At 40.1% G+C, this 25,853-nt stretch overlaps 1 protein-coding gene across 3 annotated transcripts in view; it reads left to right on the top strand.

The window, feature by feature from the left end:
- Positions 1-655: 655 nt before the first annotated feature.
- Positions 656-25,853, top strand: part of SH3D19 (SH3 domain containing 19) — an 84,889-nt gene continuing 59,691 nt past the window's right edge. For 2 of the 3 annotated variants that reach the window (XM_069013468.1, XM_069013467.1), the window contains exons 1-2: positions 656-866; positions 20,253-20,292. In XM_069013468.1, coding sequence (XP_068869569.1) covers positions 749-866; positions 20,253-20,292 — 158 coding nt within the window. In that variant the 5' untranslated portion in view covers positions 656-748. Of the gene's footprint in view, positions 867-20,252; positions 20,293-25,853 lie in introns of those variants that run through there. The other variant, XM_069013470.1, reaches the window with a different exon arrangement.

The following is a 25,853-nucleotide window of genomic DNA, read 5'->3' as shown; positions in this document are numbered from 1 at the left end:
TCATCTGGTCCACCCCCCCTGCCAAGGCAGGGTCACCTACAGCAGGTGACACAGGACCGTGTCCAGGTGGGTTTTGAGTGTCTCCAGAGAGAGAGACTCCACGGCCTCCCTGGGCAGCCTGTTTCAGTGCTCTGCCACTCTCAACATAAAGAAGTTCTTCCTCATGTGGAGGTGGAACTTCTTGTGGTTTAGTTTATGGCCGCTGCTCCTTGTTCTGTCGCTGGATACCAATGAAAAGAGTTCCGGCACCATCCTCCTCTTGGCATCTCCTTGCCCTCGTCATGAGGCGAGGCAGACCTCGCACCCTCTCGTCGCAAGCCCCTTCTCCCCTTTAGCAGGAGGCCGCCCGCACACCCCGCTTGCTGCCGGCGATGGCGGCCCCGGGCCTCACTCGCCGGCCCATCCCCGCGCGGTGCCCGCGGCCGCGGAGCCGCTGCCCGGCGGAGCTGCCCGATGGAGCGCGGCTGCCCAGCGGCGGCAGCCAGGTACCTCCCCCCGCCGCCGCCTCCTCCGCCCCCTTTTGTGGCGGTGCCAGGCGGCCGCCGGGTTTCCTGCTGACGCCGGAGAGCCGCGGATGGGCAGGAAAGGCCGCCTCTCCTCCCGCCTCGCTCCGCCGGCAGGAGCGCGGAGCGGTCTCCGGGAGAAGCGCGGCGGAGAGGGCGCAGGTGCGGGGCGGGCCCGGCGGCCGCGAGGGCCGGGCGGCCGCGCCGAGAAGAGGGCGCCGGCCATGGCAGCCCCCGCTTCTTGAATGCTACAAGCCGCCCCTCCGCCGCCGATGGCCGAAGCCTGGAGGCTGGAGGAGGACGAGGAGGAGCTGCGGGAGCTCGGCAGGAGGCACCGGAGGGTCGCGCTGAGCTCGGCGGCAGGTGAGCGGTTAGGGCGCGGCGGACCGTGGCGTCGCTTCCTTTGGGCTGGGCCCGGCCCGCTCCCCGTGTCTGGATTCCTGTCGGGGGCAGGGAGGCGTTGGCGGTGCCGCCCCGAGGTGTGCCGGCCCCGATGGCCTCGCCCCGGGGCAGCTCGGTTCAGCTCAGGTGCATCCGAGCCGCAGGTGTGTGCCCGCGGGCCGCCCCCAGAGCCTGCTCCTGCTCCTAGCTGATCGTAGTCATACAGTGGTTTAAGTTAGAAGGGGACTTAAGGATCATCTGGTTCCAACCCCCCTGCCGTGGACAAGGACATCTTCAACTAGACCAGGTTGCTCGGAGTCCCGTCCGACCTGTCCTTGAGCACCTCCAGGGACAAGGCATCCACAACTTCTCTGGGCAACCTGCTCCAGTGTTTCACCACCCTGATGCTAACGTGGGCATGTGCTGACCCACCACAGACATGTCCAGGTGTATAAGGTGACCTATGAGGAAGTTAAGTGCCTGCTTTTCTTCGAAATACCAAGGCAAAGGAACATCCAGATAGCAAAGCTGTCCACATTTAGCCATTTCTATGTAGGTATGGACAGCAGGCCCTGGTGAGGAGACAAGAACCTGTGCATGTGAGAAGGAACGGAGCTTGGGAGGGAGCAGATTGATGTGTCTTTGTAGAGAGACCTGGACGTAACAACAAGCTTTTGTCTGAAATGATGAACTCAAGTGGACCCTGGCAGCAGTTGAAAATATTTAATTCAGACATCATTGTTAATTGAGGGTCAACGTGTATGTCACTGTCCTGTAGGCACTGAGGTGTGAACGCAGCATTTCTTTTTCTATCAGTGTAAAATCCCTTCCAAAATGAATCATTTTCCTAAGGTCTGTTTCCAGGTAAAATCTCAGCCATACTACATAGCTGAAGTTGAATTCCAAATATTCTGGCTTTTAATAATTATGATACAACTGTAACAATATAGCACCTTCTGCAATTCATGTGAGTTTACATCATTTCAGCAGCAAGAAATTGAGTGTCCCTTTGTAGTTGACAAAAACACAGCAACATAAGGGATCTTAGAGGAAAACTTGAAACAGGCAGGCCCTGTGGCCTTCAGTGACTCAAGTTATGTCAATGCCTATCTGGGCAGGTGCAGGTTTAGCAGGACCCTATTGAAACCACTGTGGTTTGGCATGTGTGCAGGGTTTTGCCTTGTCTTGGGTATAGTGCAAAAAACCAGTATTGGTTCCTGTATGGTTTCCTCAACAGTGAAATGTTTGTGCTGCTGGTTATGATGTCTGTTTTCTAAAGGTGTTTCTTCTGGAGCTTTTTATTAGCGGAAGACATAGAATTGGTTCTACAGTTTATATGTGTATATAACCTTTGTCTCCTTCTTGTGGAACAAAGCTTGTTCCCAGAATTTGTCTTTGGCGTAATGCTACTAACCAGTAATAAAAGGTGTTTTTATTAGTATTTTTTCCTGACAGCCATCCTTTGAAATGGGCCCAGCACTGTTTGTTTACCTTACTGGTGTAAAGTATGTGTGAATGAATAGCATTCTGCTTGAGCTGTCTCACCTTCTTTCCATCTTTGCGCATTTCTGTGGTGGAAAACAGAGCAGCGCTAAGACTCCCAGCGGACTATTAAGGCATCAGTCAAGAATCTCATCCAAAGCAGATGAGTTTGCTGTTCTTCCCTTACTTGACCTTTACTTACATACTTTTATTTACAAACCTGTTGAAAATGAGTGGGGTTTTTTTGCATGTAATGTGCACTGCCAGAATGGTAATATAAATAGGTGTTAAATAAGCCTGCAAAATATTTTGTTGTAGGCTTTAAGAAATGTAGTGGCACCTTAGCAGACTGTCAATGTAAATATTTCAGTGTGTTAAACTAACTGTGAATGAAGCAACTTAAATTTCTGGTATGTTCAGCTTGTGCATGGAAGTGCCTAACGGCAGTTGATCACCTTTGTCCTACTCGTACCAAGGCAAAGTGGGCGCTGAAAGGTGAAAGTTCACAAATGCTTCTGACTCACTAAACACTCAGATGTAGTTAGCAGTGGTTTATTGGAGAAGCAGAGCACAGGAGACTCTGGAATGAAGAAGTAGTATTTTCTCTTGAAGCCAGTTCAGTTGTGCTGTGCCATGTACTGCAGGATGAAGCCAGCTAAACTAAGCTAACGCCTTGCCACTGCTCTAGAGGTGTGATCTCCTTTGTGGGTGTGCACTTCTGCTTTCTCTTGTGTGTCAGCTCTTCTGCTTGTCCAGCCTGTTGGTGAGTGAAGTCACTTGAGTTGTGGTTTGGTGGTAGCCTGGGCTGATGTACTGGGTGGCTGCCTCACTCGGAGCCCTTGTACTTGCTAGAACCTGCACCAACCTGTTCGGGTGCATTGTCCAAGCAGAGGGATATTTTTCTAGTTCTCTTCAGTGGGTGGGAGTCTTTTGATTCAGCTCACTGAAATGGTTTTGCACAGGTTTGGGTGAATGTTGGAGCTGGCACAAGGGAAAGAGTGGGAACATGCAGCCAGAGGGAGGTAAGAGCCTATGCCACCAGAAATTAGTTTGGCTTAGATTGCTGTGAAACTGCAGCCTGAGAGCTGTTAGACCTACTCATGGGGGTTTTTTTATTTGGTTCACTGGAGAGTTGATCTGTTTGTTTTTTTGCTGTGTTGGATTGGGAGCTTTTTTGCTGGTTTAATGAGCTGAAGATGCTTGCTTTAAGCACTAGACTGCCAGAGCAGCTATTGAAGCAGGGAAACTTGGAGGAATGAGATAGGAAGAACCATCTGTGTCCATGGGGTAGTTGTAGATAGCTCAGGTGGCTTGTCTGACTACCTGTGTCTACCACATTGCATGTCATGATTCCATGTCATGGCATTATTTTCTCTGAATTCAAGAAAGTTTTTATTTGGCATGTTCTGGAAAACCTGTGAGAAGATATTAAATAGAGCAATTTGAAGCTCTTCTAGAGAAATTATTTTCCCTTTGAGAAAATGCTGATTGAATTTATATATATATATATATATACACATACATACATATACACATATATATGTTTTTTAAGTTATAGGGAGGAGAGCTACGATACATTCTTTAAAAATTGAAAACAATGAAAGTAGCTGCATAGGTTCATTAAAACTGAATCAGCTGGTCACCTGCTGTGGGAAAGGAAGACACTTTTGTTGGAAAGTTTTAGGGTTTTTTACTGCAATATAAATAAGAACAATAATGTGATTGATTTCTACCTCCTTTGTTGCATATTTCTGTCACATACATTATTGTTCTGGGAAGTTAGAGAGACCACAGGATCTTAACTGGATTTTTTTGTTTAGAATGTTAGTATTTTTACTTAGTTTGTTTTTAATAAGGTGGAAACAAAAAAATTCCAAACAAACCAGAACAACCTCACTAAAATGCTATTTCTCCACAGGCTCTCTCCAGTCAGACTCTGGTGCTTAATCTGGTGTGCTTTCCTATTTTCACTACCTTTTTATTCTGTGTCTACTGACTAAAGTGGACTTGCAGGAAAGTTTATAGTAATATAGTGAATTTTAGTTATGAACTGCACTGTTTGATTATCTGTCCTTGCTGTCACATTAGGTCTGTGTACCACAGTATTCTGATATTACCTAAAGTGCACAAGAAATTTTTAACATATTCACTATCTGCGTTGTTTCACTTTGAGTTCTGGCCAGTGTTCCTTGAGAAAGAACAGCCTGTTACAGATATGGTAGAACTGTCCTTACTTAAAAATAAAATGAAATTACCAAATATGGAAGCCAATAATTAAATTAATTCGAGCTGATAATGAAGGCCTATGTGATTTGTACTTGAATGTGTGGTTAAAAGTACAGATGGTCAATAGTACAAGGGAAGGCTTTGGTTTAATTTAATATTACTCTCTTTTACTTATCACAAATGCTCGTCTGTGGTTTGTTGTCATACAGTGGCTGTAAATTTTGCACGAGTTTTGCTGTGCTGACTGAAACATCTCTGGGTTGAGTTTTGTTGGGTTTTTTTCCCCCTTCCCCTATTTCTGTTTCTCCATAGTAGTTCAGATGTTTCCTGGAACTTTTTCAACTCTAGTGAGCAGTTTTAGATTATGGGTGAAATAATCTACTTTTGGTTGGTTGATTGACTGAGTGCTTTGAAGGGTTTTTTGCCAAAACAAGATTTAGTTCAGAGTTGGATCAATTCTTTACACTCCCACAGCTCCCACATCAGACTGACACTGACTTGTTTTTGAAGCTGAGAACAATGAGCTGTGTTCAGTATAACAAATTAAGGTTGAATATCTCACTGCTCAGCGTGCTGAGAGGTTGTAGGGGTACATTCTGTAGTGTGTCTGATGAAGTTCAGTGAACATTAATTTGCAGGCATCATGGACTTTTTACAGATAAATGAAGAATTTAATACAACAATGCTCAGCAGTTGTTCCCATGTTAATGCAAAACTACATATTTGGCCTTAAGACATAAAGAATGAGACAGTCTGAAATTCTTCATTAAATTCTTGGGTCTGAGACTGTTTTGGTGGTGATGTCCTTTAGGGTTCACTGGATCATAACAAGAACAGCTCAAGCTAAGTCCTCCCCAAGGGGTGCCAGTGACCCTGGATCTGGGAGAAAGCATGATTAGGAAAAGGGTAATTCAAAGACTTAGTTGCTTAACTGTTCCTATATTTAAGAAGTGGAAAGATAGGCATCTTGCAGAAGAGAAGTCAGCATTGTTCAGCTGGAAACTTCCTTGTCTGCATGCCTGTGTCCTTCAGTGCTCATCTGGAAATTGTTCTGCTTGTCCATACCAAGTGTAACAATTTATCCTCTCTTATTCAGAGATGAGAAAAAAAGCCCCCATGAAGTAGATCATTTATGTTTTAAATAAACATTTAAATAATGTTTCATTTATGTTTTAAATAAATTCATAAAGTGTACCTATGATCCACTAGTCTGTCCGTGTGTACACAAGAAGCCCTTAAAAAGAGGACTAAGAGGAGCATTCAGGGTAGGGGAGTGGGTGCCACTATTTTATTTATTTCTTTGGTTAGTCAGTTAGCTCACAAATTCAAGAAGCAGTGGAGTTGATGGCCAGCTGAACATCACTTCCCTCTTTTCCCTTGGATTCAGTCTGTTTTGTTTTGGTAGTCCTGATGCAGATTTAGGAGCTTCAGTTTTAATAATTGCTTCAGGCACCACAACAGTAAAACACTTAAGATCCAAAGACCACAAATAATGTATTTTTCCTATAATAATCTCTGACTGATGCTGGTATGTTGTGTCTTGCAAGTGTTAAGAAGGTGAGGTGATTAGGCATTTTTCATAGCCCATTGAAGTTACTGCACACATTTCTGCTATATTTCATAGTCTTTGTAGCTTGCTTGAGGTAAATATAAATACTAACTAAAGTTTTTCTGGAAGTTAAATAACATAGCCTATACATGGAAATTCTCCAACATATCTTGAAATTCAAGTTAGTGGCAAGAAAAACCTGCTTGCAGTTACTTGGAGTGTACCAGGAGTGTAGACTGAACCCCAAAGAATGTTGTGCCCTCTGAAGAAACAACACTTCTAAAAATGAAGGCTGGTCTTAGGAAAAGAATTAAATAACTTCTGATAGTCAATGGGGTGATTTCCTAGCCAAGGAAACTGTAGAAGGACAAATAATATTGAGTATCATTATTAAGTGATTAAATGGACCTTCTTCATTTAGGTTAGAGCCAAAGCAAGGCACAGAAGTATATAATTGCTTAGGGAGAGGTGAGTTTGTAGCCAGAGAATGACCCACGGAACTATGATTGCCCAAAGACCTTGCTGTTACCGTCTTGCAAGCAGTCATTTCCTGTCAGGGCAACAAATGATAAGTCTGGGTTGTTGCATAAAGAATGGGGATAGACAGCAAAGGGTAAAATGAGTCATAACCTCATTGCAAGAAGCTTTTGCCAAAGTGGTTGTTGTTTACAGATGGAAAAAAGAGTAATATTTGTGAATAAATTTGTCAATATTTGCTTTTGAGAGTCTAGCCTTTGTTGTCCTGAAATGGGTTCTTTCACCCAGTGTGCAAGAGGCTGATCCACACAGAGTCAAGGTATTTGATTTATTTAGTTCAGCACAGAATGGGGTTCTAGCTGGCAAATTCACAAAGCCAATACACCAATTATCAAAACTTTTCATCATTTATACATTTTGATAAGCAAAGGTATTAATGTTTATTTGCTATAATTTTTATAGTTCTCTTATTAATTAGTATTTTATTTGTTAGTTAAATTACTTTCTTGCTTCTTCTGCTAATCAGCCCACGTGCTCAGTCTTCCTTTGAGTATGTGGGTTTCTTGAGTTGGTGTCTGTGAGTCAGTGGTTGTGGTCTTCCCCTGCTAGAATTGCCTTTTACCTAGTTAGCACATTAGTTTGATGAGTTGGCTTTGTTTATTCCTCCTAATCTGGTTCCTGCTGGCCTTATCTTGGACATTCTGCCCAGTGTCCTTGCAGTCTACCAGTTCAGCATTCTGTTGTGATCCTGTTTCTCAAATTTTGTACTCTTGAAGTTGTCCCTTTTGTTTCTTTCTCTATAGCTGCAGTCACTGAGGCATGTTAAGCTGCGATTACTGAGCTGTTAAATATACTTTATCTATTTGGAAGCCGTGCATCACCTTGATGTAAAATTTAGAAACTACAGAGTAGTGGTGTTGACACTCTCCATTAAAAGTTGATGTAGTTCTGTGTGTTTTGTTTCAGTAAGCATCTCATACAATATGTGTCATATGAAATTTTATTTTCATAGTGCAAAAGTAATTTGCCATGAACTTCTTTATGCTTATTGTCTATAGTTAAATACAATGCTTCAGCATGGTTTAGTTTCTTTGCTTTGATGACTTTGTGTTTGTGTCCATGGAAGTGTTTTCTGGAAAGGAGCTCTGGGGTCATCTAGTCCAACCTCCTTCTTGAAGCAGGCCTGTTGCCAAGGCTAGATCCATTTAGCTGTGTCTTGAAAAGTCTCCTGAAAGAAAGGGATTTAACAGCCTCTTCAGGTAACCTGTTTCAGTGCTTCACTTATTCCTAATGGAAGAACTTTTGCTCACATACAACCTGAACCTCCCAAGCTACATTTATGACCATTGCCCCATTCAACGTTGTCCACTAACACCAGAGAGAGTTTACATTTGTGATCTTTGTTGCTACCCTACAAGTAGCTGTGTGCTGTGGTTCAATAGCTTCTTTGCCTTCTCTTATCTGGGGTAAAGGAGTGTGGCCCCTTCAGCCTTCTCATTGCACAGTCTGCCTTGCTTATTCAGGTTCTCAAACTGTACAAAAAATGTAGTGGAAGTGTTGTTTTCATTGCTGGCCAAGATTTTTTACTCTGCACTTGAAAAACAGTATGCACAAAAGGCACTGAGGCATTCCAACAGCAGATTTGAGAACACAATATATCATCTGTTGATGTGTGGTTTATGCTTGGCAAGCATCCTTCCCTTTAGTGAAGGATGAAAGTAAGTTTTGTGGGAAAGCATGGATTCTGGCTGATGGCACATACCAAGAAAACTTCCTGTTTTTCCCCTCAACGTTGTATAAATTTTGACAGACACAGGATCTTATGTATATCAATATTTTTTAATTGACCATGATGTAATGCTGTTATAATAATTGCTTCAGGTGATGTTTTAAATCTGTAGAGATTTGTATGGATTTCATGTGTTTTTCTAAAAACATCAATTTGACAATTCTGACTTGAGAATTTAGAATCTTCTTACAAAAGTTAATGGTATGCTAAATAAGATGCTTCAAAGATGAACCTAATTGGTTTAGGAATTTTTGCATGTGTTATAAAACAAATCTATCCCTGTTTTCCTGCTTTCTATGGTTGTATTTGGATCCAGCCTGAAGGGCTGGATGACAGCACGGCTTAAAATGTTCACACTGAAGTAGAAGCTGAATGCAACAAATGTTACTGTTCATTTTTTTTCTTTTCCCTAAGCTTTTAAAGAGGTTGTAGCATTTCTTTTGTGTTTGTGTTACTACCTCAGTCAGCTTGTTCAGGCTTTTGAAGAAAATGTGATTGGATCAGAATGTGCTAAAGATTTCAAATGATTGACATTGTTACTCATTGTGACTGATAGTGGACACACCATCAGCCTTTCAAAGCTGTGCTAGTAGCTCATGTGGCCCAGTGCACAAACTGAAAAAACAAATGTCTTCAGGAAAGTATGCAAGAAACACTTCCTAGGATTCAATTTTTACTTCCAAGAGAGATTCCTTCCCCTCTGCAGTCAATTTCTTAGCAACTTCTGGGAGGCTGCATATGAAAGGCCCTGCTAAATTGCTGCCAATGGTTTTATCTTTCACGAATTCAATTTCTTTTTTGAACCCACTTAGACTTTTAGTCTTCAAATATTACATGATAGTAAGGAACACGATCATTCATAATAGGAAATCAGTTACTGCCTTTTACATAGTGGTTGGTATTTCTGCTGTGTTCTTGAATTATGATGATAAATTTCTTATCTATATTCTGCGTTTTAATGTGATCTTGATTGTGGTGATTTACTTCCTTAAAAACTTCAGTAAATTTTCATGCACTGTGTTTCTACAAAAGGATTTTTGATCCATTCTCCTTCTGGACAGAATATTGTATGCATAAAAGAAGCTGTTCGACTTTTTTCTTTAGATTCTATTTGTAAGAGATAAGATAAAATTAATATAATTTGTTTTCTCAAGGTGATAATTTTGTATTCATCATTAATTCCTTCTTGCATTAAAACCTGAGTGCTCAATATCACAGATCTATACATGAAAATTGGTTCAGGTTGTGCACATCTGTGCTAAATCATTTACAAGAATTTTTGAGTGTACAGTGTGCTGTGATCTTACTTACTATTAAAATACTGTTGGTTCATCCTGTTGGAGAGATGGGACATAAATGCCTGGAAACAAGCTCAGCATTTCAATAAGTTTCTCATAATGAATTCCTCTGTTGGTGTGCTGTATTCATTTTATAACTGTCTGCGCTGTAAATTTAGGGTACAAAACTAATAGAAATGTGGGACTTGGGATCAAAATAGAAGTTTTGTACGAAGTTCCTCTGCTTCTACCTAGCACTTGAAGAACAGGTGCCACAGTTCAACAGATGGCAAATGCTGTACACTTTGTCATTTGTCTTAAGCTTGCCATTCCTTGCAAGTATGTCTGACACAATACTCAGTGAACTCCAAACTGGGATGATGAAGTTCACCTGAAAATGGAATTCTTGAGGCTGGGCACCTGTCACGTCCTATCTGGACAGTCTACCATGTCCATTGTTTAAGCAGGTCAAGTCCATGTTTGGAAGAGCGTCACTGCCAGCATGGAGCAGGTATCACTGAATGATGAGATGGGATAATGCTGCAGACCTCATGTATTCAGCACTTACAAGTCTAACTTTATGAAAAAACTGGTTTTTTTTCTGTTCTAGTGTGCAAAGCTTGCTGAAGATTACCATTATCGTGTCTGGGAAATGCATGGTAGCAGCTGCCGTGACATCAGGCACATTTCATTTCTCTAATTGCTGCCCACTAGCTTGATGTTTGTGGATCCATTATCAAGAACTATTTGAAGTGTGTCATTATGGTATTCTGGCACCATAGCAATGCAGAGGTACTTATTAGTGTATTTACAGATGCTGAATGTGTCTGACAGAATCTGTAGGCCTTTTTGGTGAGTGCACAGAATTGGGGAGAGGTCTAGGAGCACATGGGAGGGTAGTTATTTCCTCCAAGGTACCAAACAATTGGAACCGTTTCTGCCAGCATTACCAGTGTCCAGAAAAGCTGTGTTTATCTGTGGTAAGCACACAATTCTTTGTTTTGAGGGTTTCTGAATGCTTAATAGCTTTGCCATCCTTTTGCTTGGTCATTTTAAGTTGCCATATGATTTTTGAAGCGTTTCATTGAACTGTAAGCGAAACTGCTTTGCGTTACCATGAGTAGCAACTGAATGGATGAAATTTGCATTTAGAAGACTGAGAACAAGATACAGTAGCCTCATGTCAAGGGTAGAAGCAGTTAAATAATTACTTTCATAATAGCTGCTTTTTCTGCTGTGTATTTTTGAGGGACTGGGAGAAGAAGGAAGTATGATTGACAAATATTTGGAAAAAACAGGTGAGGACGCTTTGTGAAATACTGTAATATTCTCAGAAATAAATACAGCAGTCAGCTTTGTCTAGAGTACAAGGGCCACACATGAAAAATGAAAGCAGCATGTATCTGAGTGGTTGTTCAGAAGGCATTTCTTAGAATTGTGACTTACAGCTTTCATTTTGTACACAGAGATAACTCCAGTATTTTTATTATGATTTGTATGTTTTGTAAATTTAACCCTGTTTTCAATTTTTAAATAAAAAGTAATACACCAAACTCTGTGTTGTGGGCCATACTTACTTTTGTTGAGCATGCTTGAACTTGCTACCAAGTGGTATAAAAGCCCTGTGCTTTTATAAAACCCCAGGAAGTGTTGCCTACCTCTGTTTCATCACAGCCGGTGGTCTTTCTATTCTATGGGTTGCTATTTCCTTCCCTGTTTCCTGTCTTCCTTCTTTATAAAACATCATTATCATCCTCTCTTTTGGAGCTTGGGAGGGTATGTTTCACATTGGTTGGGCAAGTGAGCCTGTCTTAAGAAGGTAATGGCAGTGTCCAGCAACTGCATCTTTCTGTCCCTGTCAAAGACACTGAGCACCTGTGGGCTTCTTCAGTAATCCTCTCCTCTTTGGCACTCTTACCAATTAGTCAGGACTTCCATTGTGTTCCCACTGTTGGAATTGACCTTCCATTTTGAATTCCTGTCTCAAGTTGTAGTAAGATCCTAACTTAGTGTTGCTCAGATAAGTCTACACACCTTCATTTTCCCATGGACACAAAAGACATGGCTACAGAGGGATCAGTTGGACTGCATGCATGGGCCTTCTGCACAAGGTGACATCATGGTGCAAGGAATCCAGCTGTACATAGTGATTACTGGTCAGGATGGTCTTCCATCAACATGTATGCAGATTTACATGCACATGTTAGGCCAGTAATGAAGGACTCTGAGGTACCTTAAAGGGGATTTAGTAGATGTTTAACACTTACCTTGGAGTAGATGTGGAGAAATTCATTACACACCACAGTAAAATGTCTTCAGAATGCCAGGTGACTCACATTTTTAAAAACTGGGTGCTGATCATTTCATTATTAAATGATATGCATTAAAACATTACTTGTTTCAATAACAGCAAAGTGCTGGGCTTCCTGTTCTGTGGAATTCTGGCAGAGTTGCACAACTTCTAAGCATGTGCTCAAAGCTGATGGACGAGGGTTATCTCAGGGTGCAACAATTTTTTCATATATGCCACCATCATTAAACAAATCCATTTTTTGCACCTTCACATTAATCCCTTTTATGATGTGTCTAGGTCTTGTAATCTTTGTTTGATGATAAAGTGCAAGAGACCTTTTTGGGAATAACCATGTAATGGTACTTCAGAAGAATCCAGTACACGTGAGAAGCAATTGTTAGATTCAGTTTCCCAGATATTTTTTATTTCTGTGTTGGGCAAAATTACCAATGTCACTGGAGGGAAAATATTTTGTTAATAGACTAATTTCAAATGCACTTCCATAGAAAATTAGTACTTGTAACAAAATCATTGAGATTTAAGACTGTTCTCGTTAGGTGAACTGGGTGAACAGCTTGGGGATTCTTTAATCATGAATAGTGACAAAGGACCACAAAATATTCCAAGAAGAAGCTGTTGAGTATTTCAGTGGTATCTTAAGAGAAATAAATACTTTCATTTGCCTGGTACATTTATTCTATTTTTATAGATACTGCCTTTTTTTAATGGTTCAGTGTATTACAGTCCTTTCTTTTCATACATTATTTTCTTTCTCTCTGTGTCTTTTCATGTTCCCAGTCTCCAAATTCCTCCCACAGTGCAGACCTATGCACTTACTTGCATTCACTTTCATGTCTGATATCTAAATTGGAAGCAATGTCACCTTTATTCTGTCAGTGGCTTCATGGGATGAAATAGTCAAGAAAGAAATTTTCTTGTTTGTTTTAAAGCCAGATTAGTTCTCCTAATATACAGAAGGGAGAATATCTTCTGAATTTCTATTCAGCACTTTATTGTGAATCCATGTCTGGCCCACTTTGAATATGGCGTAGCTTTCCAGTGCTTAATGCATTACACTGGGGACTTTTGTTGCTGAGGTTTGCCATCTTAACAGTAAAAACATACTGTTTCAGATTAGCAAATTCAGAAAACTTTTAATTGTCCAATGAGACAGGGTTCTTAGTTTGGTGAGGGGGTGGGAAGGGTGAAATTTGCAGTTTTTTACATCCAAGAATAAATGATCTTACTATACAGCGTAGTAGATGGAGAGTCCAGCTTTTAAAACTAATAAAGATAGAGTGTGACTTCTCAAAAATTCTAAATGATTATCTGAAAAGTATACAACAAAGGCCCTTTCTACAACACCTAGTTTTGTACTGTGTAGATAAAGGGAAATCGTTTAAATGGTCAAAGTGATATCCCTTGCAGTACTAGACTTGAAGCGGCCAGAAATACACATATTTAGGAAATGGTTGTTCAACAGGAAAATAACCAAATCAAACAAGCTAAATGCCCTGTGGAAAACTTAAAGAAAATGGTTCCTTTTAGTATTTATAGAAAGACTTTTATCATTACCTTAGTCATTCCACAGCAGTATTTCTCTGTGCATATTTTAGGTCTCCTGGCACAGAAAGTGCCCCTAAGTTGTGTAGTAAAGAGCATGTTGTGACAGGTGAATGTACGTACACACAGGTGTTCAGAGCTGGAGGCTCTTTTGGTGCTGGATGTTCTGGTTCTCAAGCAGGGCAAACTCCTGAGGAGGAAAATAATTGAATAAACTTGGATCTTGCATATGGTGTATGAATGTTTATAAGATAGTCTGTTAATAAAGTGTCAGAAGGACAAGTTTATCCACACATCTAACTAGTCCATTTATTGCATGTTGTGTATCAGCACCCTGTGACAAGCAGACAGACGTAGGTAAGACTGAGTGAGCTCTGTGGTCTAACTGAGGAATATGCAGAATCTCTGCAGGCATGCTAAATCCTTGATTTGGAAAGAAAAAGGTAGTACAGTGCTCTTGAAAGATAATTTCCTTTTAATGGCAGTGCTAGCAACATCAGAGAATTATTTTTCAGAAATGTGGATTTAACATTTCTGAAATGCCTAGAGAGGAACGTGTTTTGTGGTTATAAGTCTTCTGTTCTTCAGAATGTTGAGTCAATTGATACTTTCTGTATGAAAGTATCAAAAAAATTAAATAGTGGGGCTCATCTAGAGTAGCTCCTGCTGTGATTCTGGTGGTGTAGTGATACCTGTATGTAGTTGTACCTGAAGTACATAATCAGAGAATTACATTGCACTGATCAGCTGGGATGTCTTTTATGAAGATGTGGGGATTTGTACTTTCAGGAGTTGCTAATTTCTTGAAAAAAGAGCTTTAGAAACAGCTGTATCCTAAATTTCCTTTATAAACAACTGTGGTAGAAGGCAAAAGTGTGGTAATATATGCATGTAATGGGGGTATTTGATTGCTTATATACTTTGTTTATCATTTGTGGCTTAAGAACAAGCTCAGTTCCCAGTGCTGAGTTTGGTCTAGGTTCTTACAGCATAAACCTTTTAGAGAAATGGTGAAAGCTTACAGAGTCTGTTTACTTTCTCTTTTGTTTTCTGTGTCAGCCCCCTCTTATGATGGCACATGTGTTCACAGTGATGCATGCACACTTTTGCTGTGGCAGTGCAGGAGAAATATAGGAGAAAAATGAGGGGTGGAGCTTCAGAGTCACAAAACCAAATCAACAGCAAATGTAGCACTGGCAAATGTAGCCTCTGCTGTCCAGTAAAATCCTTTTTTCTCTTATATGTTGTGCACTTATAAGTGCACTAAAGGCCTTAAAGGTGATTATAGTTTATTTTCAATATTTTTAGCAAGTTAAAGATACTATAACTTAAAGTCTTTGGATTATTAATACGCTTTATGGTGGTCAGTAGGTTTCAAAGTTAAATACTTGACTGCCAAGGTTCAGTGTGTTCTCAGCTATGTGTTGGGGTCCACCCAACACATAAGTCATGTTTAAGAGTGGGGAAAAAAGCATTACTCCAATATAAAAAACTGCAGGAATGCTTTATGCTTACAGACTCAGTAACTGTTTAGCACTAAAACTGTCAGACTACTATTATTTCATTGTGGGGGGTGTTATAATGTTGGTTTTTTCCTGGCAATGTACTGCTCTGGATTTCAACAGCATACTGTAGAAGTTAAAGCAAGTATCAAAACTGTCTGCCTTTACAATTAAAAGCTCTCAGCATGTCCTGATGTTGTGGCCTTTCGTAGTAAAGGGAAAGCTATACATAAAGTAAATTTAAGAAGTTTCTTCCAAGCCTCTCATTAATCTCTCCTTGAGCCTTCTGCCTTTTAAACAACTGATAAGACACTCTGCTGTTAAAGTATTAAAATACATAAACAAATGTTCAGTTTTATGGGTTTTGTTGTATAGCTGTTCCTAACAAAATTAACCAGAATTTATAGTAGATTCTACACAGTGGAATCAATTTACATTGTTCTGATTCCTTACCTGATGGAAGTGCTGGAAAGAAGGAAGAGTTGCTTTGAGCCACAATATGCTTTAACAGACAGAGGCAAAAAGGTGGCAGTATCAGTGGCAATTAGTGCTTGTCTCAGTGCAGATAAAGCAACTAGCATTGAAAATCCTGCACAAATGCAGATCTTTTTCCCATAAAATGGGCATTTAGTTTGAGTGAGGGCCCCATCTACATTGACAGTTAGAAATGGAAATTTGGAGCTCTTGATGCAGTTGGCTGGTAGGGACTGCTGCACCATTTAGCTATGATCACCTGGGTCTAGATGCATGTGACTAAAACAGTGGCAGGAGCCATCACATTTCTGCATGATGCCTTGTAAAGCTGCTGTATTGGTCTTAGAGTCGGGGTTTGTTAAGGCCTGGCAGCCTTCAAAGCTCGTTGGAGATTGATGCATTCAGATTAGGGCAAGTTGTACAGCCTCTTTCAATAATTTGCCTATCCTGAAAACATATATTTTGATGTGCCAGCACTTCTTAAAAGCCATTGGTTCCCATTGCTTGGTTTATATGGAGGTTTGCCATTGTTAAGGAGCATGTCATGCTTGCTTTCCTTGTGAAACCACTGCTGGGCCATCAGGGACTAAAAGCTATGGGGATGGAGACTGCTTAGTGCTCTAACTACGTGTCTTCCTGAAGAGTGTTGCAGTGTCCTGCCTCTTTTGCTGGCTGGTCAATTTAACTGGCATAGTTAAGCTGGAAGATACAATCTTTCCCAGAAATGGGAATGGTATGTGCCCCCCTTTCCTCCCTTCAGCCAGTTAAACTTTTAAGAGATGAAGCTGTGGAATGGCGTTAAAAGTGGGAAGTTACCAGCCTCCGGTGATAATTCCATTGGAGGTTCCTCAGTAGCTTTGCAGTTTTGATGCGGCAAAATGTGTGTTAACTTTCCACTTATTTTTCAACAACATTTTATGTTTATACTTGAATTTTTTTCTAGTGAGAGCAAACTTTTCAGTTGAAGTCACTCTTAGCAACAAGATACTTGGAAGAAGCTTGCAAAATAAACAGAGGAAAATAATGGCTCTGCTTAGTGTGAGTTGCCTTTTTCCTTTTCTTTGCTTGTCTTCCAGAGACAAGAATGATTGCCTTAAAAGATACTGTTTTCTGCATTGGTGTTCTTTTTGGCAAAAACTTAAGCTATTCAGGGTTTGTAGAGCCACTGAAATGATGTTGACTCAGTTATTTTTCTCCTGATGGTTATGTTTATATTTTCCTTGAGAAGAAAAACTGTTCTATTATATTAAAAGCAAACAACAAAAGAAGCTAATTTTCCCATGCTTGAAGTGTAAGAGAATCACCGGTTAAAGAAACCTGACCCTTTCTGAAAGCAACTGGAACGTGGCATTTCTGTCTGCCACTCAACCTTTGAATGCTGAAAAGAGGCATAAGGTGCCCATGCTACTGCTGAAATACACAGAGCATGGTCTGTAAATAAACACTAGCTTTGCCAAACAGTTGTGGTACGAAGAGCAGATCTTTCTGCCCTGATGTCTTCCTTGTTTCTTCTGCTGTGCTCAGAACTGGCCAGCAGTATTCCTGACTTCAGACAGGAGTCTCTGACTTCTTCCACCTCCTCTTCTCCACCTGTTAGCTGCTTGGCTTCTTGCACTATATCCTGCTGCTGGACGAGGCTAATATATTTCTCCTGCATGGCTGTAATTTTTTGAGGGTAGCAAAGGTTTTGTAAATATTAGATGTGGAATAAAGAAGTGGAGAAAATCTTAAAGTATGGTCTGCAGGAGGTTGGAACATGGTCAGTTCTTACTGATTGAGAGACTGCAGGTCTCTGGCTATGCAAATTGTGGATTGGAGAACAGGCAGAAAGAACTTCCTTAGCTATAATATACTTAGAATCGTACGGTCCAGTTCTGTAGCTTGTGAGTACTAGCTGCTTATGAATTCCTAGCATATTTTACTGCAGCTACATACACAGTAAGGAATTTTATTGCTTTTACCAACAGAAGGATAGGGAGGACAGTACTGGTGTCTTATGTCTGGAAGGTAGTATCTGTTACCAGAACTAGCATTTTTTCCTGTGCATTTCCCATGCCCCAGTGCAGACTGGACTGTTTGTTCATTGTAAGTGCTAGTGCAGCAGCATTCAACGTTTGCTCTAGTCTGACACACAGTTTTGGCTTCCAGAGTTTAAAATTGAAGAATATACAGTTTTCTGCTAGAAAGACATCATGTCCTGTAATGTTTTATAGCAATTTATATCTTTGATATAGAGGAAAATCTGTAGTGCAGGATTTAATTTTCAGGTCTTTGCAACTATACAGTCTTCTTGCTTATTTCTGTTAGAAAAGATTACAAAGAGATCTCTCTGCTGTTGAGGTAACGTGTAGAGAAAAGAGAATCAGTTGTGGGCATGCACTTTTGAGACTCAGCTTTTTCAAGCCAAGGATTTGCCTACAGAATGGAGAGATAAGATCTGTGTGTGTTTAAATGTGAGTGTAAATTGCCTGGTTTTTTTAGTCTTTCATATTCTAGTGTTTATAGAGGTGTGTCATTCCTTCAATTGGTGCTTGTACCTAATGCCGAAACAGCATTTAGAATTGCAAAATTTACAGAATCACAGAATCAATTAGTTTGGAAAAGACTTCTGAGATTGAGCCCACCCTATGACCACCACCTTGTCAACCAGACGATGTCACCAAGTGCCACATCCAGTCTTTTCATAAACACCTCCAGGGATGATGACTTCACCACCCAGTTGACTCCAAGCACCTAACTGAAAGATGGAGCTCTTTGAGTCTCTCATTACACTTAATACTAAAACAAATTTAGAAGATTAAGTTCACAGCAAACTTTGAAGAGGTGCAGGTTTTAGTTCTATTTTAAAATGCTGGCTCTTTACTTGTAGGATTACAATTCGTTCTTTTCAAGAGGACCGGTATGCATGTGGATGGTGTGGTCTCAGTCAGTTTATCAGTAAATAAAATGTGCAAAACCAAATGTAATTTTGAAATATTGAGACAGGAATGAAAATAAAAGGGAAAAAGGAATCACATTGATTTCCTGAATGAGCAGGTTGCAGCAGTGAGGGCGCGCTGTGGTGGATCTGCTGACTGGACACGGGCTGTGTGGGAGAGCTCGCAGATGCTGTGCTTACATAGGCTCTGACTCGGTTTCTTCCTTCTCACTGGTTTATTCACATGATCATTTTAGCAGTGGGAGGGCTTTGTCTGAATACTGTTAGATTATGGCTGCATGCAGAGCAGGACACTGATAACAAGCAACAGATGGCAAGCAGATTTCAGTAGGAAGTCCAGCCTTGTTTTTTTCAGTGCTCGCAGGTAAGGAGGAAGATACATGATAAGGATGGAAGGAGTGTGTGTTTGAAGTACTATTGCTGCAACTCTGGTTTGAGCTATTCCAGAACTATACCGTGCTGCTTCTGCTACCAGAGTTGCTCACAGTGTGATGAAATGGAGATCTCTGTGAGTCAGGAAAACAATAAATTATAACTGTGTGGCTGTGACAGCTCAGTAGGAGCACCTATGGATGGAAAAAGCATGACATACTTTTAAGCACTGTTGACATGAGATTATTTTTTACCACTTTAATGAAAACATAATCAAATGAGCACATAAAGATTGGAGAGCAAAATATTTCTTTTATACAGGAGATAAAACTGTGCAAACAAATGTCTGCTGTCAACAGAACAAATTTTATTTCAAATGCAAAGCTTTAAGATTGAAAATACAATCTGTGAGTGTGAGAAATTTTTTAGGAAGACTCTTCTGTATAGACAACGTTTTCAGTAAAGTGTTTATTAACACATGAAAAATAGCTTGCTGTTTAAAATACACACAAGATCAAATTAGAAGCAAAATTACCATGGTCAATGGAGATTATATGTAGCTCTAGGAATTATCTTCTGCTTGTATAGCGGATCTTTCCCCATTAAAAGATTAAACCCCCCTCTAATTTTAGAATATATGTATTTTAGGTGGACAATGGTCTCAATTTTTCAGGTAGTTCAAAAGTCATGCAGTAAAAGCTATTCTGGACTTAAAATATGAATGATAATCCATGAATTCTAATATCATAGCACTGTGGTTATTTTGTAATGCTGGGGTGATAATCGTAACTCTTGGGAGAAATATTTTATACTTTCTTTGCATACTGGCACTTTATGTGTAGATTTTTGTGGGTCAATCTCATTAGTCCAAATAAGCTACTTGAAATACTTACAGGATAAACAAAACCCTTTCTAAAAACACAGAAAGATTCAGTATCTGGAGCCCTCAGAAGCTGAAGAGTTAATGGTGGGGCTGCACTGGATTCAGTGTATTTGCAGATGTTGCTGCAACCAACTGCTGATTTTTCTCCCATCCTGTCAGGGAACTCTGCCAGCCATGATTCATGGAATGATTTTTTTGCGCTGAGTAATCTGTGGTTTTTCTTTTTTCCTCTTCCCTCTCCCTTATTTTTACCATGAACTAAAGCCCTATTCATTTCAGCTAAAGGGAGGAGAAGCTTCCAAAGCATTAATACAAAACATAAATACAGTGTGTTTTGAGTGGAGGAATTGTAACAAATGTTGAACTTGCAGTAATTTTACTTGGTCTTAGGCAGTCTAGTCCAGTGTGGGAAAACAGTTTTAGAAGAGAAACAGCTTTTGGTTTTGCTAGTCATATGGTTTCACAGTTCTCTTAAGACTTCTGTACTAGTATTGCTAAAGAACATCCAACTTCTATGCTGATATTATGCCTCCTTTCTCACAGATCGCTCAGAAAGAAATAAGCCAGACTGCCGCTCTTCAGGGTAAGAATTGTATTTCTCTATTTATTCTTCCCTTCTCTTTCTTTTTTTTGTCCCCTTAGTTTTTCCTTTTATTGGGTGAACTAGGAAATTGGCCAGAAAAATAAAAATGCCATTCTTCTACTGTTTTGGTAACAGTAATGTAATACCAAAATAATTTTGTTTTAAAAAGAATTGTTTTATATTCCTTATGGGCAGAATTTTTTTCAATAAATTAATAGGACTTGCTACATTGTGATTGTGTACACTTAAACTCCAAAGGCTTGTTTATGTATCATGCACAGGGTTGTTTGGTAAAACTGTGGTTTAAAACAAGAAGTTCGTCATGACTTTTGCTGCTTTGAACTGTTTGCTTCTATAGCAAGAAAAATAATTCTTGGTTCAGTCAAAAATAGCAACAATTTATTATTTATTCCATTAACTCTGATCCCATCATACATAATGTTTCACAAGATGCAAATGAAAGTGTGTTAAACAAAACATACACACACACACACCAGCACTTCATGTTTATTTAGAATTTCCATCAAGAGTTGTCATGAACTTCTAGGCTATTGATTTGCAAGGCCATATTTTCCCTTAAGCTTCTGAATATTTTGTAGTTCTTCTTATCCTCTGATTTTTAAATAATCTCTTTCTCTATTGCCTCATTTCCAAGCTCTCTTTCTTTCAATTCTCCACTGGGGAATAGGATTTTGTCCATATCACGTGGTGGATAATGGGATTTTAATGAACTAAAGTGATAGAGCAGACCAGCAAACACTGCTTCTCCCATTCCTTTGTGAAAAGTCTTTCCAAAAAATGCCCCTGGTGTTCAGTCTTTTGACATGACCTGACCTTTTCATTTGATTTTTACAGTCTACATTTTTTCCTTTTTGGTACATTTTTACAGTACAGTGGACCAGCTTTTATAGCTGGAAGAACAGTGTAGCATTTTCTTACAGCACACTTGATGTGTTGTATCTATTGTGTGAAGTGATGGAAGAAAGAATGTTTTTCCCTTCCCTCCCCTATCTGCCACAGCACTGTAGCTGATTCCAGCTGTGCATTTAAGTTGCAGGGGAGTACTGCCTTTGTCTTTGAGTACTTTTATCTACTTAAAAGCTCAATCACTGCATGTCCTGATTTCTTTTTATACTTAAAAATACTAAACTTTTTTTTCTTAAAATGATGCAGTTACAGTCTCCATGTTAGAAGTTTCATTAGATCATGTTGTATTATAATAATGTCAAATAAATCCAAATCATTATGAAAAGGAAAGCTAATTTTATCAAAATGTTTAGTTTAGGGTTGAAAGAGCTTCAGTCTCTTTCCCTTTCTTCTGTCTGGTCGTTCTCACCAGTATGTTTTTTGCTCTGGAGTATATTTTAGAAGTTTGAATTTGGAACCAAAAGCAAAGTAAAACTTCAGATTTTTTTCCATGGAATTGGAAGATCCAATTCCATTGACCAGCCTTGACAATAAAATTCTGCCCTAAACTGTCTGGGCTACAGACTCGAAATTCTTATGTGGAAAGCACAGAGTAATTAACAGTATAATGTAGATTGCTCATAATGTTGAGAAAAAATGTACCTTTTGGTAGTCTTTCATTCCTGTCAGTGGTGCATGTGCTTTCTGACCATGTCTATGTCTCTTCTACCCCCTTCTCAATCTCACTGGCCATTGTGTCATGAGCTGTGAGGAAGAAAAGCCACCATTTAAAGGATACTGTTGTTTTGTGCACGTCTCACTTTTGTTTCTAGACTGGAACAGGAGCAGCCTGCCTTACTTAAGTGATGTACTCTGCTAATTGATACTGCTACACTCTATGGTTCATCTCTCATTATAATTGGAAGCATAATTCTGTGGTGACAAATTGCTGGGCGAGATTCTTATCCTCAGTCTGGCCATATCATGCTTAGGAAAAGAGCTGCGGTTGCATCAAGGCCAGAGCCCTTTGATAGAAGACCTGAGGTAAAACTAAACAGTGAAGTATGCAAGGCTAAAATTGAAGTGCAAAGCACACTTCTCTTGTAACATGGGCAGCATTTCAGAGCTGTTTGAATTTCACTGGAGATAGTTTTATGCCATTCTATGATGAGCTACTGCGCTTATGACACTGTGCTCTCTGGGAGCAGTTCATGACAAGGGAAGAAGAAAATACAATGGTTCGGAGGCATCTTGGCTACTTATTCCTTAAACTGCTTATTATGGGATGCATATCTTAAAAACCCAAGATACTATCTCTCTCATGATCTCAAGTGGAACAAAAATGATGCTGCAGGTCTTGGTACTTGAACTCAAGTTCTAGAAACAAGAATTTCTGCACTAGAATTGCTATGAAATATTGGAGGTGGACATGGGGAGACCATCTGATAAGATGAAGGAATAAGCAGTGAGTCTTAAGGAAGGTAGATAACCTAAGATGAAATAGCAGATGTAGATGTTTCCAAGAGAGAGCCAGAGACATAGTTTATTGTTTTATATAAAACTCTGGTGAGATCTTGCCCAGATGTCTGTCAAGTCTAAGTACAAATGTAGAACACTGGGATAAGAAGAGACCAGAAAAAGGCCCAGATATCCACCACCAACTCTTCCTCATGCATTGTAAGGTTAGGTTTTGGTCTGGAAACATGATCATTGTATTAAAATATCACATAATATTTCTTGTGATTTCAAGGGTCTAAAGCTTGCCCTTTCCAACTTCCTATTCTTATATATTTCTCTGCCTGTATATTTCTAGATGTATTTCAGGCTTGTGCTTGAGTCTTTGCAGTATTAGGGATGAAGAGTTTATATACAGTGAGACAGGAACAGTTTTAAGACATAGCTTGGACATAATTCCTTTGCAATGACAGACATATAAAAAAGCCTGTTCTAGGCAGAACAGTATATAAATGGTCATTAATATAGTTACTTTATTATTGGGTGATGCCATTTAGAAGAATTTTTACAGCAGTATTGGGAACTCTGACACATATTCTGGTTTGGTTATTAGTCTATCGAATGTTTAGACTGGTAGAAATGCTACAGAAGGGGGGAGCATTCTGAGGGGTGATACAGGGATCTAGCATAGCATGGGGAAGAAATCTGGAGAGTGGATGAACCAAAGACCATAGATAATTATTTAAAGGGAGGGAAACAGATATTAGGTAATGTTTACAAAATGTGCATTACATTATCTTTTGCCTCTTTTGGTAATTAGCAACCATCTGACACTCAGGAGAGTTTAGATAAAGCAAGGGCTGTGGGTATCTATTTCATGTACTGCTCTGCGCTGATTTTTTTGTTAAGTATAGCACATTAGTAAGATCAAAACAAATGTTTGCTGAATCCAAATAATACCTATTGCTGTGTTAAATTTTTATCAAAAGACATTTAGTTTCATGACCTAATAGCCATCCTTCAATTGTTACATTTCAGACAGTATTAAAATATATCTCTACTGGTAACAGTGGCCTGTAATTGTAATTCTTGATTTTACTGTCAGGTCACACTTGTACTGTTGTCTCTGATAGCTTCAGGTCATGCACTGCTGTAACACAGGTCAATTAGGTCAAAAGAAGTAGATCTTTATTCCTCTAAATGTTTTCAAACTGAAAATTTTATGATAGTAATAGAATAGAAGATTTCAGGCAACTATGTATTTGCAGTTAATCCCTGAACATGAGTAAAGCTTGTAGAAGGAACTGGATTTTTTTTTCTTCTTTTGGTTAAGGATTATGGATCAAAAAATCCTGAAACACAGTCCTGTAATTTGATATAATTCATTGTAGTTGCCTTGACCTTGGAGATGAGAGCATGAAGGTAAGTAACAACTGCAACAATTTATTGAGAGATTTAGTAGGGTATCAATCACTTGAAGTCAAGTAAGAAATTTTGATTTGTAGTGTATCAGTGTCTACTGTGAAAAATGGGGAGGGGGATTAAAATAATTAGTTCATTTCTAGAAACAGATCCTAGGTTTTACGGGCATATAGTCTGCCTGCTGATTGTAGTGTGCTTAAGTTCTTTTACAGCTGGTTGCCTTCATTTGATTGAACTAAATTGAGCTTTTTTTATTTAAAATGCATCAAGTCAACAGTACAAATAGACAAAAGTCGTCTTTTGTTCCTTTATAAACAAGCACTTGAAGTGGCTGATCAAAGGGGCTACTGATCCCTTTAGTGGGGCTCTGGTAAATCAAGCAATCATTTTTATGAATGGTATTTTGTATCCAACTTTGGTTTTAGTTGTTTGGGATTATTTTTAATGTAGCAGAATTCCGTTAGTGAAAGCTTCCCTGCATTTCTGTTTCCTCTGCTATGTAATGTTGATTTTGTGAAATTGTGTTTAATAAATACTACAGTAACAGTCTGACTATATCTTAAGAATGTGTTCTCCCAGATCATCTGTGAAGCCTTAAAAGACACCCTTTAATGAAGATCTTAAGCATTTAACAGAGCATGAAGGGAATCTTAAGGCACTGGCCTGACAATGTGGTGGAACTGTCCCCACTTTATAATTAAACTGAGGTGGTTTTACAAATCAATATGCTTTTGAGGTCTTGAGAAAACAGTAACAGGTTTTTCTGTGTTGTAACCATTACAGTCAGTCATTTAATAGTTTCACAGAATCATAGAATATCCTGAGTTGGAAGGGACCCACAAGGATCATTGAAATCCATCTCCTGGCCCTGCACAGGACACCCCAAGAGTCACACCATGTGCCAGAGAGCATTGTCCAAATGCTTCTTGAACTCTGTCAGCCTTGGTGCTGTGACCGCTTCCCTGGGGAGCCTGTTCTAGTGCCCAGCCACCCTCTGGGGGAAGAACCTTTTCCTGATATCCAGCCTAAACCTCCCCTGACACAGCTTCAGGCCATTCTCTCAGGTCCTGTCACTGGGCACCACAGAGGAGAGATCAATGCCTGCCCTTCCTCTTCCCCTCATGAGGAAGCTGTAACTGCAATGAGGTCTCCCCTCAGTCCCCTCCAGGCTGAACAGACCAAGTGACCTCAGCTGCTCCTCACGCAGCTTCCCCTCAAGGCCCTTCACCATTCTTATGGCCCTCCTCTGGACACTCTCTAACAACTTAATGTATTTTTATACTGTGGCACCCAGCCCTGCCCCCAGCACTCGAGGTGAGGCTGCCCCAGAGCAGAGCAGAGTGGGACAATCCCCTCCCCTGCCCGGCTGGCCATGCTGTGCCTGATGCCCCCCAGGGCACGCTTGGCCCTCCTGGCTGCCAGGGCACTGCTGGCTCATGTTCAGCTTGCCATGGACCAGGACGCCCAGGTGCCTTTCTGCAGCACTGCTCTCCAGCCTCTCGTTCCCCAGTCTGTATGTACATCCGAGGTTGCCCTGTCTGAGGTGTAGAATCTGGCATTTGTTTTTGTTAAATTTTGTATTGTTGGTGATTGCTCTGTCTTAGTCAGATGGGCAGTGTGGAGAGACTTCTGTCACTTCTGTACTGAGAAATCACAGAGTGGTGGGATGGTCATGCAGGTCATGTAATCAAGCATCGTGCTCATAGTGGAAAGATGCTGGTGCTAGTTCAGGCCCATGATGTTTTTTTCTAGCCAAGATTTGAAAATCTCCCAGGAGT

This window comes from Aphelocoma coerulescens, chromosome 4 (assembly GCF_041296385.1).
Source record: "Aphelocoma coerulescens isolate FSJ_1873_10779 chromosome 4, UR_Acoe_1.0, whole genome shotgun sequence".
Taxonomy (NCBI): domain Eukaryota; kingdom Metazoa; phylum Chordata; class Aves; order Passeriformes; family Corvidae; genus Aphelocoma; species Aphelocoma coerulescens.
Note: the sequence above shows the minus strand (reverse complement) of the source record. Positions and strands in the feature narration are given on the sequence as shown.